This window comes from Parasteatoda tepidariorum, chromosome 7, assembly GCF_043381705.1.
Source record: "Parasteatoda tepidariorum isolate YZ-2023 chromosome 7, CAS_Ptep_4.0, whole genome shotgun sequence".
Taxonomy (NCBI): domain Eukaryota; kingdom Metazoa; phylum Arthropoda; class Arachnida; order Araneae; family Theridiidae; genus Parasteatoda; species Parasteatoda tepidariorum.
In genome coordinates this window covers 92,282,648-92,305,734 of record NC_092210.1, presented here as the reverse complement: position 1 = coordinate 92,305,734, position 23,087 = coordinate 92,282,648, and the positions used below count along the sequence as shown (strand labels likewise).

Here is a 23,087-nt window from a genome sequence, read left to right as displayed (position 1 = left end):
TGAAGGTGAACAAATCTTTCTCTATAGAATAATTAACTCACAAATTATGAATAAAAAAAATAGTTTAGCGCTGTGAAAAATTTTAATCTAAATTTATCTTTACAACAGCTATTTTATGCTGTAATATGATAAGTTCCTTTTAAAAAAGTAAATAATTTAAGAAAAAGTACAAAATTAAAATAATTAATTAAAATGTGATTTTAAGGTGATTTTTTAAAATTCAGGATTTTTAAGGACTTTCATTATCATAGCTGCCAACATGGACATGAAAAAAAATCCAGTAGATTTTACAAAATAATATAAATTTCATGATAATTGTTGCATAATGTACTAAATATTTTACACATAGGGATTTTTATTGGCATCAAAACAGAAAAACTGCAATATTTTTCAGTAATAATTGACATTAAATGAACACGAAATGCTTATTATGAATAGTAATAGGCATTTTATTTATCTAAGGTACTTAAAATTCTTTAATTAATTTAAAAAGAAGGCTCTGAGTAAAAATAAACTGAACATTTTAGAACAAAAAAAAGTTTTAACTGATTTTTATAAATGAGGCTCGATTCATTATGTATTACTAAACACTTATTTAAATATTCAAGCAAGCAATGTGTGCAAAAATGCTATTTCAATAGGGATTTTTTTTTAGGAAATTTTCGAGAATATTCTTAAAATGTAGAAAAACCAGGAAAAACTGGTAAAATCCAGTAGAGTTAGCAGCTGTACATTATCATTTTTTTTAACAACATTACTTTCTATATACACATAAATATATACATCAAAAACTCTATTGAATTTTTACTTTGAATTCTGAAAAATCCAAAAAGATAATAATTTAAAATGTCATTTCATAACAGCTTTAATTTATTACATACACAGAACTGTATGATAAATTCCGACATAAATAATAAAGCTAAAACATTTTTCATGTTTTTTTAAAAAAATGCATTACTTGCTGCTCTTTTCAACCACTTTACGTTATTAAATTAAGCAAAACACGTACTTAGTCGTTCCTCTCATCAAAATAAAGATCAACCGTTTTTAGTAAGATCTGGCACAATGCTGTTGGTAACTAATAATATTTAAAATTTCACCACAAATAAGCTACTTTCACATGTACTCCACAAGGTATAGTAAAAAAAACTATATTCTCAGAATCTATCATAAAAATGTACAGCAAATATAGGGTATAAAGGAACACTATTTATTCAGTCATTTCAAAATAAATTTATCAGAAATTAATTTTATTAGTTTGCTAACTTGTTTTTCAGTAGTTGATTGTGAGATATTTCAAATCCATTTATTTGAATCCAGCATTTACTTGCAATACATATTACTCACATGCTTTATAAAACAATTTTTAACACAGTAATAATGTTTAAAATGTATAGTAATGATATATTTTAATAGTATTTCAATCATCATTAAACTTAAAAAATTTAACTCATTATAAACTTAAGTCAGTATCCTTTTAAAAAAATAATTTCTTTTTAAAAAAAATCATGCATTATTTTAATTAAAAGGAAGGTTATTGACTAAAGCTGCACAATGGGCTATTGATGACAGACATCTCCGAGGATGATCCAAAAACATGCCATCACAATTTTAATCCTCTGAAGACTCCTCCGCTTTGCGTGCACACCCTTGGCCCCTACACAGGGTTGATCGATGCGCCCATTCGCTCCAAGCCAGCGATATTCGACTGTTCCACTGGCGGAAGAATTTCAATTAAAAACTCACCTGAAATTCTTGCATGGTGATGATGACATTGGTATCGTTTGTAGTCTTCAATTTCAACTCTCCACAATTGAAGGAGTATTTCAAGGGTGCTTCAATGAAATCACTGATGGTGGGCAGATCACCTGACGGAACCTGTTTTCCGGACACACTGATGGTCGTCTCAGTCACCCAAGACCCCATCACTTGCTTGAAGAGGAAGCTGTACAACATATTTTAAATACTCTCAACAAAATTTTTATAACAGGATCAAATCTTTCAACAAAAAAGCACCATATACACTAACAAATCGCAAAATAATTTTTTAAGACTTTACATGATCATGATAAAATAATCTGACATAAAGAACTCTTTTCTTGATTACATTAGCCAACATAAAAAGATAGAGAGATTTTTCAGATCGATTTCAGAGGGCGGAAAATGAAGCCTGAAATGGAGAATATCTTGCAAAATGCAGCAGAGTTGCACATAAGAGTACAGGAATCTCAATAGGCCCAGTGCAGTACTTGCGAACCTACAAGTATTTCATCAAACATGTAACGATTTCATGCGCTATGGACCGACGTTGCACCGAAATGCATTGCATTTGAATGAATTGTGAGAACGTCGAATAGAACAATGTGAATACCACGTTTTTGCATAATGTGTGGCGAAAATGATAAGAAAGTAGAGTAAGTAGGTAAAGAAAGTAGATCTCATTTTTGAAAAGGGAAAATTAAGCACTTTTGAAAGATACACAATAAAAAAAAGCACCTTTAAGGGCTTTTAAAAATCGAAAATAAGCACTTTTTAAAAACACTATGCAGCACATAAAATGTTTTGACAGAAGTGGTAAACAGTAAAAAAATAAATTCATTATGAAAATTCACGAGAAAGGGCACATATTTTCTCCATTAGACTTCCTAGTTCTGAAATGTTCCGACAGAGATGAAAAAAGGTTTAAATTCTTAAAGCAAATTCATATGACATAGTATATATCGTCAGTTTCCAATTAGTTCTAAAATTTCCGAGCTTATACTGTAACTGTAACTGTACTTTTAAATCAAAGAAATATAATTGAATAGCAACACAATTTTCAGACTAAAAATAAAATTATAATATTTCTGAAAGCAAGGTTTTTTTTTTGATTTAAAAAAAAAACATTGCCAGCAGAAAAAACTAAGAACAAGTAATTAAAAATAAAACAAAACAGAAAAGATTTTCTATTTTAATTTACGAAAAATAAAGAAAAGTTTACAATTCTTAAAAATTTGATATTGAAAAAAATATATACATATAATGGTATACATATAATAACCATTACATATAATAACCATTTTTATGGTTATTACTTTATTTGCCTTCAACGCAAAGGTTGGTAATAAAACTTCATTCAAAGAAACTTAAATAGGCAAAAATTATAATACCATAAATTACAATTTATTCCTTTAAACTGAAAAGGATGGGAAACTCATTCTTTCTTTTTTAATGGGCTTATAACTAACATATAAGTATAAACATCTGATTTTTCTCCCTTAAGGCAAAGCTGAATTTAAGTTCAATTTAAACATTAGGTCTTTGTGTTATATTACATAAGTCATATATTTAATAGTATAAGCAATACATTTAATATTTTTCAATTGTGCTAATTGTATGTTAGATTAAGCTTGATATTTACAATAATAATCTCCGTCTGACAGTATTGAAGTTAAAATTTTTGAAGCTTCAGATTGATTCTGCTACCTCTGTGATAATGTATTTTGTTCTAGGCTTTTCCACATACATTTAAAAACTGACAAGGAAATATATATACAGTATACTCTCGATATCTCAAAAACCTTGTTACGTCATAAAAATAATTTTTCCTCTATCCACCTAATGTTTATTTGAATTTCTATCTCGAAGGGTTTCTTCTAAAAAAAGCTCGCTATGTCGATTTTTTTTTTCGAAATAGAAAATGATTTTTTCTGGAAAAATCACAATGTAAGTTTATTATAAACCAATTTTTTTCTATTTAATGCATATTTATTTTTGTCCTTACCTTTTAAAAATAAAATTAGCATTGTTGTATTTTGACCTATAGTCAATACATACATATTTATTAGTAGTTATTCTTACGTTTCATGACTCCACTTTTTAGAGTAATATTTTTCTACTTTTTAGAACATATTTAGTTCTGAACTTGTTATCTCGAAAATTTCTTTATTTTCCCTTCAGCTTTGAGAGTATACTGTATATTCATTCCATTTGGGGTGAAAAATATAAAAAGTAAGCCGTTTTTGAACTTTTTCTATTTATTTTTGAAGAGAATATCTTATATTTTTGCCCAATTGAGCTTGAGAAACACTCTACTTTAAGGAGCAAATTGTACATGTCCCCAAGTTATCATTATATGAAAGTTTAACTGTATCATAATTATTAAAAACTAACAAAAAATAATTATCAAGAAAAAAAGAATATATATACATTCAGGGTATCTGCTAAATTTTAGATTTGCAAATCCATGACTAATTCCAAGAATTTTTCATGACCTACCGAAGTTACTATTTTCTCCAACAAAACAATAAATTTAATAATTCTCCTTTAACCACTGGATTAACCACCTGCCTTTAACCACTGGATACCATTGTTGGCCATTCTAAAAGCCCCATGGCTGAATCACGGGCAACACACTGTGAAAGAACACCACAGGAGCATTTTCATAAAATATGACCGAGTGGGGATTTTGATGCAAATTCAAATACTGTGAAATTGGGGAGGTTAAATTCCATTTTAAAAATCAGATTTTTCTGCAACCTAAATCCATGAATTTTTTAAAAATAATAGTTAAAATCATGATATTTCATGACAAATTTTGTTCAATACCAAAATCCATGACTTTCCCTGATTTTTCATGACTTTGCAGGCATGCGGATATTATAAGAGAGATATGTATATTATAAGAGAGATAACACTTGATTTTAGTTTAGAGCTTTGATACAAAAAAAAAAGTATTCCATAATCTTACTTGACAACAACACTAGTGAAGAAATCTCCTGATGGTACGAATGTCAGTTGCAAGCTGAAACGTAAAGAAATTGTTAAATAAGATTGTAAATATAATATTACTTTCACAAAATTAACAAAAAAAAAAAAAAAAAGACTTAAATTGCAGTTAGGGTGTCCATTAGAAAGGACATACTTCGAAGAAAGCCTCATTTGATGATAGAGCAAAACTATTTACTTATTTAATATGATAATAATATAGGGTGCGGCAAAAAAATTTGAATCACAAAGGCTATTGAAAATTTCACAGGGTTGACACTCAAATTTGGAGACAAAAAAATTCCCTGTAAATATTAACACGACATAAAAAAATATTAAAGTGAAAACTTTTAAAGCTACAAGAGTCGAGAATGTATTGGAATCAATCTGCTAACAAAGAATTCCACACTTTTAAAAAAGATTTTACAATAATGATAAGATAACAGGGTGCGTATCTCTCAACCTTTAAAGTACTTTTTAAGCACTCAAAAAATATTTTCAAGCACATTACATGATCTTGATAAAATAACTAGTTTCTGACTTTTTTTCTGGATTATATTAACTACCATAAAAAGATCGGGAAATTTTTAGGTTCAATTTCAGAGGATGGAAAATGAAGCCTGAAATTGAGAATATATTGCCGCAGAGTTGCACATGATAGTGCAAGAATCTCACCGAACCTAGCTCAGAAGTCACTCCTAAGTACTGCATCAAATATGTAACATGATTGATGCTATCATACGCTACATGACTGACAGCACGCCGAAATGACTTGCGGTGAATGAACTTTCCTTTCCTTCCAGACGCGGATACGTACATAGGTTAGTAAAACCCTTACCCGTATAATCCGCATCTGGCAACTACTTCCAGCCAACCTCAATCAATTATTTAAAGTTTCAAAAGAAAGGAGGTTACAATTTTGTTTACAAATATACAGAAATATTAATTTGTTTACAAATAGACAGAAATATTAATTATAGTTTAAACAATATATATATGACATATAGAAAGTGACAATAAATGAATTTTGGAAAGTAAATTAATATAAAGGAAAAAANAAAAAATATATATATATATATATATATATATAGTTCTCCATTAAAATTTTGATTTATAAGTGTTAAATAATAAGAGAAAGTAATTAAAATGTTATAATAATAAAAAAAAAGTTAAATAGAAAAGAAATGTACATTATTTACAACATACAGGTAGGCATTCCAAAATATATAATAATTTTTTTTTTTATATTTAAAATTTTAGATTATTATCATTATCAGAAAGAAAATTCATTACTAATAATAATTTGGTTTTAAGTGTATTGTTAGTTATGAATTGTTTTTGCCAAGTTGGTAGATCAGTGATATTCGATGCACGAGTATGCCATGAAGCTGTATAGATGCATTCCGTAAGATAGTGTTCTGGAGTGCCCAGAAGGCAGCACGTGCAGTGATCATTATCTGAGATGTTTAGATATTTAAAATAAAATGGAAAAGGACCATGCCCAGTCAGAAACCAGATTTCTTGTTTTGATGGTATCGTCTTAAAATAATCTACTTTATTAATAATTTTATAAAATCTTCTTCCCTTATCTGAATTGTTCCAATAATTTTGCCAAATTTGTGAATTGTGAGAGTTCTGAAGTAGATTCTTAAGATGTGAGATCGGGAAGGGATATGAGTAATTTTGTTGTTTAGTTGTCGATAATTTAGCTAGGGCATCTGCATTTTCATTACCTGTTCTGTCATCATGTGCTTTAATCCATGAGATAAATATATTTGTATTAAGGAGTAATTTTTGTATTTTAGCTGAGAGTGAATTTTTCGTGCCTGGGTTGATTATAGAGTATAATACTGCTTTAGAATCCGACCAGACTATATATTTTTTAGATGCCTTAAATGAAGTCTGTGATTTGATGAATCTAATGCATTCTAAAATAGCAAGTTGTTTGGCTTGAAAGATTGAATTGTTATTATTAATTGTGTAACGATTAGAATGATTTATGTTGAAGAATGCAAAACCAGTTCCAGTATTTGTTTTTGAACCTTTCCTTCCAGACGCATACCTAGGTTAGTAAAACCCTTACCCATATAATCCATGTCTGGCCGCTATTCCAGCCAACCTCAACCCTGGGAACGTGCTTGATCAGTGGCAATTACTTAAAATTTCAAAAGAAAGGTTACAATTTTGTCTACAAATGTACAGAAATAATTATTTGAATATAGTTTAAACAAGAATATTTTTTATAAGTATATATGGAAAAAAAAGTAACAATAAATGAATTTTGAAAAGTAAATTATTAAAAAAAAGGTTAATGAAAAAAAACTCTTTTTTTTTTAAATTGCTGATTTCCTTAAGTTTAGATGGTGATGTTACAGGTAAATAATATTAAGTTCTTCATTAAAATTTTGATTTCCAGGTTTTTAAATAATAAAAGAAAGTAATTAAAATGTTATAATAATAAATAAAAAATTGAATAGAAAAATATATACAATATTTACAACATATAAGTAAGCAATCATAAATATATAGAAATTTTTTTTATTTAAAATTTTAGAATCTTATCATTATCAGAAAGAAAATTCATTACTAATAATAATTTAGTTTTAAGTGTATTGTTAGTTATGAAATGTTTTGGCCAGGTTGGTAGATTAGTAATATTCGATGCACAAGTATACCACGAGGCTGTATAGATGCATTCAGTAAGATAGTGTTCTGGAGTGCCCAGAAGGCCGCATGTACAGTGATCATTGTCTGAGATGTTTAGATATTTAAAATAACACGGAAAAGGGCCAGTTAAAAACCAGATTTCTTGTTTTGATGGTATCGTCTTAAAATAATCTACTTTATTAATAATTTTATGTTATCTTCTTTCCTTATCTGAATTGTTTCAATAACTTTGCCAAATTTGTGATAAAGATTTGCAAAGTTGATTCTTGAGATGCGAGATATGGAAAGGATATAAATTTTGTTGTTTAGTTATCGATAATTTAGCTAGGACGTCTGCATTTTCATTACCTGTTCTGTCGTCATGTGTTTTAATCCATGAGATAAATATATTTGTATTAAGGAACAATTTTTGTATTTTAGCCGAGAGTGAATTTTTCATGCCTGGGTCAATTAGAGCGTATAGTACTGATTTAGAATCCGACCAGATTGTATATTTTTTAGATGCCTTAAATGAAGTTTGTGATTTGATGAATCTAATGCATTCTAAAATAGCAAGTTGTTCAGCTTGGAAGACTGAGTTGTTATTATTAATTGTGTAATGATTACAGTGATTTATGTTGAAGAATGCAAAACCAGTTCCAGTATTTGTTTTCGAACTTTCTGTAAAAAATTTTTATGGATCTAAGTGATTATAATTCTTGTTTTCTGCCAAACTGATTAAATTAGCGATAGACTGAGAAGGGTGAAAAATCGGTATTGTTCTTTTTTCCTCGTAAGCACTGTATTGATAATTTATATTGCTATAGGAAATGTCTTTTTTGAGTTGAGTTATGATTATTGAACACGACAACGACGCAATCTGTTCTGAGAGAGGTGGGAATCCAGTTAAGACTTGTAGCAGCTGTAGGAGTGGCGTGGTAGGCCCTTGTGATATTCAGAAGAAATTTCCTTTGGATTGAGTCTAAAGTTCTTGAGATTCTAGGTGAGATTTTTTGGGCCCATGCACATGAACCGTGGGCTACAGTTTTATTTATGAGTTTATGAGCTCTCTGGTTTATGCCCCAGGATTCTGTATTAATTTTATAAAGAGAAGTGAGTAGTCAGTTTGATTTTTCTTTCAGGACTTAAACATGAGGACCCCATTTAAGACTCTGATCTAATATCACCCCGAAATATCAGAAATGGTTCTTTTGTGAGATTTTCTGGTTGTTTATTTTGAAAATTGGACCCCTGCTTGAGTTGGAGAAATGGATGAAAACAGATTTGTCTATTGATAAATTGAGATTATTGTTTGTTAGCCAATTTCGAATAATATTGAGTGTGTTGTTGGTATTAATTTCCAAATCTCTTCTTGAATTTCCAAACGTTAAAAGAATAATATCATCGACAAATGCTTGTATAATTTGATAGTTCATATTTGTATTGAGCAAGCTATTGATTAAAAAATTCCAAGCTGTCGGACCTATGCACGAACCCAGTGGGCAACCTTTGAGTATATGTTTTGTTTTGAATCTTTGATTTAATGATAGAATTGCAAATCTATTTCTGTTGATATCTTCTATCATGTGACATAAATTCTTAGGAAGATTTGAAGTTGAAATTTCTTTATAAATTAAATTATACTGTATGATATCAAAAGCGCCTTTAATATCAAGGGAGGTGGCTGCAACATGTTTGAAGTTGTTTTTGAAGTGTTTTAGATTATCTAAAAAATTTTGAAGTGCATCATGCACTTCAAAATTATAGATTTGCTGAAACGAAAACCAAATTATTTGTCTGATAAAATGTTTTACTTTTCTATATAATAGTCTATATGATAGTTGAAAAGCAAGCTTTTGAAGAATATGTGGCGAGAATCAGCATGGTAAAGAAAAAATCTCATTTTTGAAAAGGGAAAATTAAGCACTTTTGAGGGAACACCTTATAGAATCTTTATTTCAGAGTAAATGTCTCATATCTAGATAGAACAATGTGAAAGTTTTAAGTTAAGAAAATTTTGTAGACAATATATTTCTTTGTAATTTTAGAAATTTTCAGACTTTGTTTTTTTAGCAGTTGACTTATACACCTAACATACCAGAAATTTGCTTTCTCATGTTTAAAAAATTAGGGTAGAATTATACAACACAATATACACTATTAATTTCTTTCAAACTAAATACACATGAGTGCTTGGATATTAGTTCAATTAATAAATGTAAAGAAATGTAAAAAAAGAAAAAAAATTAAGCATAACAAAAATAATTTAAAAACAAAAATTTTTTAAAATATAGTTGATAACAAATACACTTTCCTTTGAAAAGAGCGCAAATTAAGTAATGGAACCACTTTAATAACTTTCAATCTAACAACCAGATTTTCACGTACAGCGCGCAAAATGAAAAATATATCATTTTGAATAACTTCTAATGATTGTATTTTCACTTACTAAGTATCAATCATAATGGCTCCAGGGGGTGACTTCAATTATACTAATTAATTTAGTTATGAAATCAGACACAAAAATGTACTTTCTCTAAATAAACATGTATTTTTTTAACATATTTGGATTCTTGACCCTCAAAACAAGGGGGGTAGACAAAATTTCGAAAAAATTGGATCATAAATTGGGTGGAGGCTACTACGCTATATATATTAGCCGACAGTCCCAAAAAGGGCCAAGCAAAATCACCGTCGCAAATGATCAATTTAAGATAACCATACTATTTCAAGAGAGCAATAGTATCTAATTTTACTCTATTGCTTAGCAATCAAGTTCAGACAATAAAAAAAAAAAAAAATAAAGATTAAAAATAAAAGATTTTTTTCTTTAGTCTATCAACATCAAAATTTGTTATTGTGGGTAGAGTTGTTTTCGATAATGTCAACCTTCATCTATGATAAAGGTACCCCCAACATAGAATCGAATTAACATGTCTTATATACTAGTGAATTGGAATTATATTTTTGTAACCGTAGATGCACTATGGTACCCCCCTCCCTCACCAGAATTTTAGCTATGATATAATTCGATAAATGGATACCACTAGTTGATTCATTGCTGTTTTATGAGAAGCCGTGAGAAGCTGTATTAAGATCACTGTAGTTTTGAGTGCTGATCGTGAGAGCTGTATTAACAGGGTTGCCACAGTAAAAAATGAACAAAAATAGTTGCTTTTAGTAGCCTCAAGCATGAAAATAGTTGCCTAAAACTATGAAAATAGTTGCCTGAACAGGAACAAAAATTTATCAAAAATAGTAGCCAAATAACTAAAATGATAACTTAATAGTCAAATACTATTATTAGGACTGGGTGATGTCAGAAATTTTAAATTGTGATACATCGACAGTTAGACATCACGATATAGTAATGTATCGCAATTTAGTATATGCTCAAAAATTACCTATGGGAAATCGCTAAATCAATCAAAAATAAATAAAAAGGAATAAATCTAGTGCAAAAGAAAATATTAATTCTAAACATATTCTACTATGACATCAATATCATTGCTTAATTTTTTCAATTAAATTAATAAAGAAGTCAAAGTAAAAGCAAACCCAAGCTTTATTTCATTTTTCTTAAATTAAAAATGATTTAAGATTTATTGGTTTAAAAATAATAACAGTGTAACAAATTATTTTACATACCTGCATTAAAAATTAAAAGAAAAAAAACGAAAGTGGAAAGCAAACCAAAGAAATGTTCACTTTAGAAAAATATTTTTTTATTTTTTATTATTTGTTGAAAAAAAACATGCTTTTGAAACATCATTAGACCCTTTTTATTTACTTATTTAAAATAATAAAAAGTAGTATTAACTAATGGTCAAATTCCGTACTTAATAAATGTAAAAATATTTTTACTTATTTATTATTATTTTCATTTTTAAAAATAAAATCGACTAAAGATTTATTTGTTTAAAAATGATACTGACTATCAAACAAATTATAAAACAAACAAGCATTGAAAGAATTTTAATAAAAGTTTTAAAAAAATACTTTAAGTACTAATGTTAAATTATTAAAAACGTCAAAACATTACTAAACTTTTTATTTAATTAAAAAAATTTTTTGCTTTAACTAATAGCCAAATTTTTTTAAAACTTTGTTTTCATTTTCTCAAAAATAAAAGCAAATTAAATAAAGGTAAGCTTTGTTTTAATTTTGCTATAATTAAAAACGACTGAGCATTTATTGGTTGAAAAACAATCAAATTATTATAATCAACTACATTCAATAAATTTTAAAAAACTAACTTTTTATAATAAAGTTAAATACAAAATACCCCTATTAAATTGTATCACTTAAAATAAAAAACAATAATTGAAGAAACACAATGATTTGATCTATTGAGTTCAGAACGAAAATTTAAGATAACAGCGATTGCGCAGCAATCGCAAAGTAACAGTAAGTCTATTAAAAATAATTGATAAGAATCGTTAAACCCAGACAGAAAAAAAATGCTATGAAATAATGCAGAACGAAACGATCGCTGCAAAAGTTTCACTGAAAATAATTTACAAGAAACCCGACAATTATTTCCGACGAAATAAAATGCACAACGACTGCAAAATGACTTAGTCCCATTGAAAATAATTTTCAAAAAATGCAGAATCCCAAAGACAAAAATGGACATAAAGAAACTATGCATTGCGTTCCACATTACAACGCTGATCCTCGCACGAAACCGGGAGTTCTGATTCAATTCATTCTTCGTCATTCAACATCACAAAACTAACATCATTTTAATAGCAAAACGCTATCTATATCTCTTCATCTAGATGAAATCAAAATCGTCTTCGTTAGTGTGGTAACAGCCTAGTCAAGGATCCTTAAATCGTTAAACCGCGATTGCAATCTAATTCCGACGGCTTAATTCAGATTTCTAATGCATCGCCTAAAACGAAAGTCACTACATCGGCCTACTGATATATGCGTTAAATCGATATTTCGTGATACATCGATTTATCGTCCAGTCCTAACTATGAAAAAAAAAAGGTTTAAAAAAAGGTTAATTAAAAAAAGGTTTTGTACAAATGTAAAAGGTTATTAGAAAATAGAAAATTAGAAATATGGATATTAGAAAATAGGTACCTAAATAAAAGTCGAATTACAATAAAATATTAATGTTAAATAGAAGGAAAAAACAATTAAAAATAACAAAACTGCCCCTCAGAGAGAACATATGAGTCGCTCAGAAGCCAATGCGGTTAAGTCCAAAACACAGAAATTGAGAAAATTAATGTTTTCTGATACATTAGTTTTTAAAATTCTTGGTTTAATAATTTAATTAGAAAAGTGTATAAAGTCTTTTTTCGAGGTGTAAACTCTGCAAAAAAACAAGATATGTACAGGATGTCTAAATAAAAACGTAAGTATTTATTGAAATAATGACAGCATCTTGAAAATTTTAGGACTTATACCTTTTGGCAGCTGAAAAAGATAAGAAATTTATGTAAAAAAATACATATAAAAAGTGGACTTATTCACAATGGCTTCTGAAATTATTGTACAATATATTCAGAAGCTATTAAAAAAAGGGCTGTCTAACCTAGAAAAAAGTAACCAACGAGTTAATCCTTTAATAACTTAGAAGATTATTATTTATTTCATCAAAATTTCCAAAAATCAGAAAATATCAAAAAATGGACTTAACCGCATTGGCTTCTGAGCGGCTCATATAACAAGTACTTTATTAAATCCAATGGAAATTTAAATTTTTGGCTCTTTGGACATAAATGATTGTATAAAAGTTTGTTTTGTTTTATTAACGTTCTGAAAAGTAACATTCATTTTTGCTCAGAAAACTTCATCAAGAGTAAAAAAAGTCTCCGAATAGTCGCCTATTCCTGAAAATAGTTGCTTTCTTAGCCTTTTCAGGCAAAAAAAGTCGACATAGTTGCCTAAGGCTGAAAATAGTAGCAAACAGTTGCATTTTAGTAGCCTGTGGCAACCCTGTATTAAGTTCACAGTCGTGGTTGCCCCTGTGTTGCCTTTAGCAGTCGAGTGAATACGTTATATGTGATTGAGACTGAGTAGCAACAGCGTGAGGAGGACAATGTCGCAGTCACAAGTAGCAAGTCAACTGTTCAATGTGGACCATCCATCGAAGTAGACATGTTCAAATTGAAGTGGGAGTTTCTTTCAAGGTAGGCGTGTTCATATCACGTCGGAAGATCACCAATGTGGGTAAAGTTGTGGGTAAGTCAACCTTCATCTATGATAAAGGTACCCCAACATAGAATCGAGTTGAGAGAATCAAATGAGAATCGAGTTAACATGTCTTATATACTAGTGAATTGGAATTATATTTTTGTAGTGGTAGATGCACTGCAGTTATGGGAAAAAAATCAAAATCTTTACCTAAAATCAAAGATGGCAATAAAAGAAAAGATTTATTAAAATTTGTGTGCTTTATATAAATAAATAAAAACTCACGAAACAGAGTCATTTCCACAAGTGGTGCCTTCACCATTAGGGGGAAGAGCAAGCTGTGCTGATTCATTCTTGTACTGCACAGTGGCATTTGAAATGTACATGTAAACACACGTTAAATTTAAGAAGTTGGGGTCAGCTTCATCAATTTCAAACAAATTCCTTGTGAAGTGATGATCACTGGTGATGCCACTCTGGAAAATACAATAAATAAATAAAACTGTCAAGACATACAGGATAGCATATTTCAATTTGAATTTAATAAAAACATATATTTAACAGCACTAGTACTAAAAGTTATTTTCATCGTGAGAACATTTCTGACTAGGTCATACAGAAAAAAGTTTCACTAAGAAAAAAATTTTTCATAAAAAATAAAGGTCTGTTTGAATAAATTTACAATAGTGTTTATAATGTTCAAATGTTTAGAATAATGTTCGAATTTTGACTTCCTGTAAAGTTTATAAAGGGAGAGCCTTGTAGTATCATTTTAAAAAACTCACTGAAAAAAAGCTCGCTTTCATATGACGTAAGCAATCAGTTAGGTTTACCACATTGCACTTTCTGACCAAACTCCTGCTATCTTTTCGTAAAAGACAGCTGGCAGAAAAGATCCTCTTTTTCATAGATTGTAACGAGAACAAGGTTTGCTTGAGAACTTGTTTTTTTAAAAGTATTTTGTGAAACTACCGTTTTTCCTAAAGTTGAATTTGTGAAGGTATTGCTTAAACGGTAGTAAATTTACCTTGGACAGACCCCTGATAATGGTACTCCATTCATATTTGTATAAATTCAGATAATAAACATCTACAGGGTTCTGTCCAGGGCAAGTTTACAACCGTTTAGTGGTACCTTTAAAATTCATCTTTGGAAAACACGGTAGTTTCTCAAAATACTTCAAAAAAAGCAAGTTCTAAGATTTAGATTACTTCTAAAATTTTTTTTTTTTTATCCCCATAAAAAAATACAAATCCCAGAGTTTTTTAAAATGAAATGAAGAGGTTTTCTCTCTATAAATTAATCAGCAAGTCAAAATTCGAACATCATTCTAAACATTTGAACATTATCTTTGTAAATTTATTCTACTAGACCTTTATTTTTTTATGAAATTTTTTTCTCTATAAAACTTTTTTCTGTATGATCTCGTCAAAAATGGTCTCATAATGAAAAAAACTTTTAGTTCTAGTACTGTTAAATGCAAGTTGAAATTTAACTATGGAAAATGGAATTTTATGTCTAAATTTTCACAAAATAGGTACCTCTCAAAAAACCTAGACAGACTGCTGATCCTTGATATAGTATATGCTCTTGAGTAGTACCAACCAATATAATTACAGCGTCCCATTCATATACATTACATAAAGTTTATTTGTTTATTGATCAACACAATTCAATGCTCATTGAACTGTCCAAATATATAACACAAACCTATAAACATAAGGCTTTGTATAAAGTAAAATTTTGTGCTATCATTCACATATCTATAAACTTATTAAGAACTAAACATGGCAATAGATTAATCTTAATATGCTTAAAAAATAATTTTTAGACACACAAAAATATGTGCTTAGGTACTTAAATGAAAATTTTCTAGATCATAACTAATTAATTTAGCAATTTTGGACTGGGTAGTTTTTTAATCTCTTTGTGATAAATTAAACAAATAATAACTTTGCTACAGAAATTTCTTGACTGCAAATCGATTGTTTACACTCTCAGAGTAAATAATGTGGGTTTATGGGTATCCCCAGGGCAGAATCGCAGCGACATTGTTGCAGAATGTTAAAGAGTTTTGCAGAAAGATTTTTCTGTCGAAAAGTAAGAAATTTTTCTTATCTTTTCTACAGAAATTTACCCCAAAATTTAAATTATGCATTTAGATAATCACCTTTTGACGTGCCCATAATATCATAAATCGATGTAAAGTTTTGATTGTATTTTTGGCAGTTATTGATACTGATTTCCATGTGGCTTTTAAATATCACGTTATTTGAATATTTACTTTTCAAGGCAATTATTCTATTTAATTTTTGTCAAATATTGCTATTGATTTGTCCATAGTTTTTAAATCCAACATTTTTTACGCAATATTATTTATTACAACTTAATCTCGAAACAAAACACGCATTTGAGGAGTCTGATTCATGTGATTTTGTTTAAATGAAATTATTTTTTCCATTGAAACTTCTCCATATACATTAATACATTAAAAAAAAATCTTGCATTATTAGTAATAATTACTCTGTTAATTTCCAAATTCTTATAAATTATATAAGAATATATTCATCATAAATTATATCTTTGATTTGTCAAAGTGAGTTTATCACCTAATAGCTATAAGTAATGTACTCAAGATATAATATCACATTATGAGTGGGGGGGGGGCGGAACCTACCAACTCAAATCATGAAAAAATAAATAAAAAAGCATGGGAAATCACTTTGTTCAGTTAGAAATTATTTTAATTATTGGTCTATACCAGTGTTTCCCAACCTTTTTTGTACCATGCCCCACCTAAGCCTTTCTAAAATTCTTATGCCCCCCTATGTAACATATACATAATTTTTAATATTAAAAAATCAAATTGTTCACTTAAGAAACTTAGGAAATTGTTAGCGAAACAAAGTAAGTAAATTTTCCGAACATATAATGAAAAACTAAAATTCAAATTCGAAATAATTTTAATAAAGATTTTTCTATAATAATTTAATATTTTAATTTAGTGAGATTCTTGCCCTTGATGCTTGCTGCACGTAGATTTTATCTTAGGTTCCAATTTGGTTAGTCTCCCCGTTGTGTTATATCCAGACGATTTCTTTTTTTTTACCAATAAAATCACTTACAGCACTAAATTCACAATCAGCCAAATATGAAGACAGAATCGGTAACAATATTTTTCTTGCACATTTGATTCAATTTGGATATTTGTTTTCTGTTTCCTCACGAAGCCATGCCATCACTTCTTTCATATTAAATAAAGTTCTAACTGTCTCATCATTTAGCAAATTCTTCTTGATATATTTGATATATCAGACAAATCCACTAACATGGACTGCTATGTCCATGTTGAAAAATAAATTTGTTTTAAATCAGAATATCTTTCTTTTAAATCAGCCGATAGAATATTCAGATGATAGACAATAACAAGTAAAGCGGTATCATTTACTTCACATATTTGGAGCCAATGAAACTGTTCAAAGTTTTTGCTGTTAATATTTTTCTGACATAACTCAATAAGGGTAATGAAGCCAAATATCTTCGTTTTTGCATCAACAAGAGTTTTATTTGTTCCTTGAAATTTCTTATTTAATATATTCAGTTTTTAAGATATTGGCTAAATAACTCACAAATGCTTTACCATCGACTGTAAACAGATACTTCATTTCAGGTTTGTCGCTTAAAAAATCCCTAAGTCGCATAATATTTATTGATCGCAATTATTTAAGAATTTGCTTTTTTCCTTCGATTTTGTCACCGAAATCACGCATTGCATTTAAATGGCACGGAGCAAAAGGTTTAAACTCATGTCGAGTCCATTTTTGAATTGCCCCCCTTTACAATCAAATTGCCCACCGGTGGGGCTTGGGCCCCACGTTGGGAAGCACTGGTCTATACTTAATAAAAGTTTTTGTTTTTTTTTACATGTACATTAACAGTCCAACAAAATGCTAAGTTGTATACATAAATCATGATTAAAAAAAGAAAAGGAAATAAAGTTTAGAAATTTAATTTAAAGTTGAGAAAGTCAGAAGAATCTCAAGCCCGTGTGCTTACAATAAAAATAAAAACATCAAAAAAGATTTAATGATGATTTATAAAGACAATACTGAACACTAAGTTTATTTTGAAAATAAAGCATAAAGCAGAATGATCAGTGTAAAAAGAAAGAAAAAAAATATTGTAATAGAATCAGTTAAACCTAAAAATTGTAGCAAAAGAATTGTATAAATCAACATAATTGGTTGCACAATTATGATTTTTTCCCTTTTTTGTAAAATTATCTAAATGGGATTTTTTATTTTCATTTTAAGCAGTTTTTCTTTTTTATATATAGTAATCAAAACTCAGATAAAATGTATAAATAATGCTTAATATTAGCTATAAACAACATTGTAATTAATATTTCTAACTAATATGGTCACAATTATTTTGCGTATAACAATAACAAAATAATCACTAAAAATTTTAAATCATAGTTGCTCTGAGGAGCGGTATTGAAGGTCTTACACTGACTAGTGCTCACTACGAAAGCGCAATTTCAATATTGCAAAAAAGATTAGGTAATAAAGAAATAATTACTGCTCATATGAGCAACTTACATAATATTCTCCCTCTTAGAAATATGAATGAGCAAAAGCATTCAGAACAAGGTTCTCCAAAGCGATTTTTAAAAGGCGGCCTGTCCTGTTTTGCCCTTTGATCCCAATAAATGTACCCTCTTTACCCGTTTCGTAAAAATAAGCCGCTATCCCTTAAAAACACTGCCTTTTTATTCATAATCCATTTTGAAAAAAATTAATTCACTGTTAAAATAGTAATGACACATTGGTAAAATTATCTGAGTTTATAGGTTTAATTCTAAATACTATTACAAATATTTACTTTGTTAGGATAATTCTTAACATCTTTTTACAGGAGGATACTAATAAATTGATTTTAAAAATTTAGAACTATTTTTTTAAGTTAAATACCTTTTTTTTTTAAAAAAAAAAATTCACCTTCAAATGTTCATTTTCTCATAATTTTCAGTTCAAGTTAGAGAAAAAAGCTTTCAAGTTATTTATCAATTTATCCTTCTTTTCTTTTGTTTACTTTATTTAAAAAAAGAATATGCAGAGATTGTCTTTTGGCATGCTCTTAATTATTTTTATAAACTACAAATTGCTCTCTTATTTTGATAATGAGAGAGAATTACTTTTTGAAATACAAACATAAAATTGTATAAGAATAAATACACAAGTGGGCGACCCTTGTGCGAAAATACAAACTAAGGTAAACAATGTTAAAGAGCACAAAAATATTATTAAATGCAGACAGCTGTTTCGGATGCTCAAAGGGCAACCTTCATCAGTGCAACAGTTGTGCAACAGCTGTTGCACTGATGAAGGTTGCCCTTTGAGCATCCGAAACAGCTGTCTGCATTTAATAATATTTTTGTGCTCTTTAACGTTGTTTACCTTAGTTTGTATAAGAGTAATTTAAAATTTGTTGAGGATAAAATTCAGTTATTATTAGACATTTTAATTTATATTAAATATTTTGATACATTTTTATGGTGTTAAGAAGAAACGCCTGCATTTTTTTATTCCTAGAGAGAACTCTGATTTAGTAATATGTAGGACAAAATTAAAAAAATTCATACTCTGGAATGTTTAATTGTTAAAATAAAAAGTTATGAGAATCTTATGCCCAATCCTTATAAAGATACTGCCACCCAATTTAATTTCAGAATTTGATAAAGAATATGTTGTTATGAAGTTATTTTGTAAAACTATTAATTTTTTTGCTTAAACAACTAAGTTCTAGAGAAAATTATCTTGCCTCAACAAGAAAATGATTCTACTACCTTTTTCTCCCCCTCGCATGCTCAATTAACGACAGCCAAACAGAAAATTAATTGCAACAGCCTCTGATTTATTGACTAATATTGATGAGCTAGAATTTGTATGTGCTTTTTGCAATGATGAATGAATAAGACATGGTGCATAGCCAAATCTTTCAACAAAAAATAAGCACCTTTGAAGTAATCAAAAAATATTTTTCAGCACTATATACATTAATAAAATGCAAAAAATTTTTCAATGACTTAACATGATCATGAAAAAACAACAAGTTTCTGACGAAAAACTTTTTTTTATTATATTTGCTACCATAAAAAGATCGAATTTTCAGTTTGATTTCAGAAGGTGGAAAATAAAGGCTGAAATTGAGAATATCTTGCAAAATGCAGCAGAGTTGCACACGAGAGTGCAAAAATCTCACCGAAAACAGCTCAGTAGTCATTCCCAAATATGTCATCAAACATGTAACACGATTGGTGCTATCCTACGTTGAGGACCGACAAAATGCTAAAAAAGATTGTGGCTGAAAGTGTAAGTAGGTAGTTCATTTACGTCGCACTAGAGCTGCACAATGGGCTATTGGCGACGGTCTGGGAAACATCCCTGAGAATGATCCGAAGACAAGCCATCACAATTTTGATCCTCTGCAGAGGGGATGACACCCCCGCTTCGGTAGCCCAACGGCATGCATGCGAAGTCGAGCACTTTACGGTAGAACAGTTTAACGAGGACCAATACCGCACACCCTCGGTCCCTACGCAGATTGATCCAAGTGGTCACTCACCCGCACACTGACAGCAGCCAATGATGCTTGACTTCGGTGATCTGCTGGGAACCGTGTCTTAACGATCAGTCCACTGCGGGACGGTTGAAAGTGTAGAATAGAACAATGTGAAAATTATGTTTTTACATAATATGCAGCAAAAATTGACATGGTAAAAAAGTCTTATTTTCGAAAAAAAAAATTAAGTACTTTTAAAAAATACCCCATAAAAAAGCACCTTTAAGGGTTTTAAAAAACACCCCATAAAAAAGCACCTTTAAGTGTTTTAAAAAACAAAAATTGAAAATAAACACCTTTAAGAACTTTTTAAAAAACACTACGCACCATGTCCTGTGTATGAACAACCAGATGAGGACGTATGCAGACAGTCAAAAATGTATTCAGTTCCAAAATATAGTCAAGATTTAAAGGCTCATTTAATTCTTAAAATACATCTACGTTTCAGCAGAAAATATTTGACAAGTGTAATATCTTACCCACGATGACTTTTCGGCTGTGAAAATTCCGACAACATTTTTTGAAACGTCAGAAAGGAGAGGGAGGAACACTCTTTGAATTGCTTCCGGCTTCTGATCTAGAATTTAATTTCACATATAAATAGAAAGAAGGTTTGATTTTTTTTTAAGATAGCAACAATGATTAGTTCATTTTAAAAATGCAGTAGAATGTCAATCATCCAGAGAGGAAGGCAGAATTTTTTCGAGCTATCTGCGACAAAACTCTCTAGCACTAATATCTTTCTGCAAGGTACTTTTAATAATAACAGACATATATGTTATTAATTTAAAAGAGAAAAAGTACTGCATTTACAAAAAAAAAAAAAAATAACTATATAATTTTTTTTAATTGAACATGTAATAATTTTTTATTCTAATATTATGAGTGATATTCTCGCATTTTTTTGCAGGGGGGGGAACAAATTATTTCCTTCTTCCCATTTTGTAAATAATCATCACAGTAAAAAAAAATTTAAAAATCATGAAACACGTAGTAGTAATCGCTGAGAAAAAGACCTACGACGAAATTGTGCGAATCAGACTCCTATAAAAGGGATTACTCAAATGCCTGTTTCGTCACGAGATTAGGTAGTTGCAATAAATAATACTGTATAAAAAATATCACAATTAAAAACTATGGAGAAATCAATAGCAATAACTGCCTAAAAATCGATAGAATTATTGCCTTTAAAAGTAAATACTCTGCAAGATTCGAATTTTTGATAGTGTTTGAAATATATCGGGATATATAAAAACAACAAAAGTGCCGGAAATACAATCAAAGCATTACATCGATTTACAATACTATCAGCGAGCGTGACAAAAAGTGATTATCTAAGTGCATGATTCAAACTTTAAGTATAAATTTCTGTAGAAAAGAAAACTACATTTTTTTACTTTTCAAAAGAAAAAACATTCCGTAAAAACTCTGTTACATTCTGCGACAATATGCGTGTCACTGTGAATCTGAAACGGGAGCAATCACTGCGGCTGATCTGATTGAGGAAAAATTTAGATAACTGGAAAACTTTTTTAAAAAAATAGAGTTGATATAGTAATATAACTTTGATATGCCAATGTAAAGTTTGTAACTTTCGCTATTGTTCAATATTTAGAGGAAATGATATGGCTATCCAGAAATATTTGAAAACACCTGCTACATTTATATCAGAGTGCGTAGTCTGATTTTTCAGCAAAAAGTAAAAACCATTTAAGTACTTTTTAAGCGATCAAAAATTTTTTTTAATCACTTTTGGAAAAGAAATCTTAATTAGGATCCTTGTAGTAATAAAAATTATTTTTTTCTATCGTTCAAACTTCTTAATTTATAAACATAAAATCAATAAAGTTCAAAAACATTTTCAAAAACTTTACATAATCATGATAAAATAACTAGTTTCTGATATATATTGATTGCACAGAAAATAGTGAAAATCGTGAATTTTTGTAACTTAGAATGACAATCGAGACAGCGAAGAAAAAAAAATCTCGATTTATATAATTTAGGGTTTAAATTTTTGAACCAGTAATGTAACATAACATTTTAAGTTTATTAACAATTTATTAACCAACTACAGTTGGACCTCTATTTTACCAAGTCTCTAAATCCTGATAATAAGTTTGTTATATGGAAAATTCATTAAATAGAAATTCATCTTTAGAAATATTTAAACAACACAAAACAGGTTTTAAATTTGTAAAGATACACTTAATCGTAATGATACATTATAAAAATATTTATAGTTAAAAATACATAGTTTGGGTGAAAAAAGTAGCAATCAAATAATAAAAAATCTTTTAATCTCTACTTTTAATATTTTAGCCACCCTATTGCAACTTTTTTGCCAAACATCAAGTGTAAATAAACATTACGATTGTCAAACACTGTAGTGATTTTCTGGAAAATTCAGTTTTGATATTGGAATGTTCCTTGGATAAACGTGCAAACTGGGTCTATGGAACAGTAAATGGAACTTCATGTACTAAAGAAATGGATGATGCCACTAAAAAAGACCTATTTTTTGACCATCTAGCATTATTTAGCAGAAATTTATAGCTCAATTTGGAGAACCCATATATTATATCAATGACGTGATTCCTTTTTTTTTTTTTTTTTTTTAAAAGGAAAATAACTATTNATAAGAATTATTTTTTTTGTAAAAGGATACATTTATTTTCCTTATTTCACTTCTTTTACAACCAATAATACTAAAATAACCGTTAACCTATCTTTTTACACCAATCTCTGAATTACAACACATTTTTTTTTCTTGGAGCTATTCATATCTCAACCTATTTTTCCCAGCATCATTAAGTTATGTTCTATTTCTATAAATTTCATTTTTTTAAAAATTATCTCATATTTTTTAAAATTAATATTTCAGAAAATAAAAGTTAAATTTTTTTAAAGGAAAAGAA

The 23,087-nt window shown here is 28.9% G+C and overlaps 1 protein-coding gene across 1 annotated transcript in view; it reads right to left on the bottom strand.

Moving 5' to 3' along the window:
- LOC107443916 (V-type proton ATPase subunit S1) overlaps positions 1-23,087 on the bottom strand; it is a 42,362-nt gene that overhangs the window by 5,894 nt on the left and 13,381 nt on the right. Inside the window, exons 5-8 of the mRNA XM_016057943.4 lie at positions 20,649-20,746; positions 13,831-14,021; positions 4,730-4,783; positions 1,747-1,945 (exon numbers count right to left, since the gene is read on the bottom strand). Coding sequence (XP_015913429.1) covers positions 1,747-1,945; positions 4,730-4,783; positions 13,831-14,021; positions 20,649-20,746 — 542 coding nt within the window. The remainder of the gene's footprint in view (positions 1-1,746; positions 1,946-4,729; positions 4,784-13,830; positions 14,022-20,648; positions 20,747-23,087) is intronic.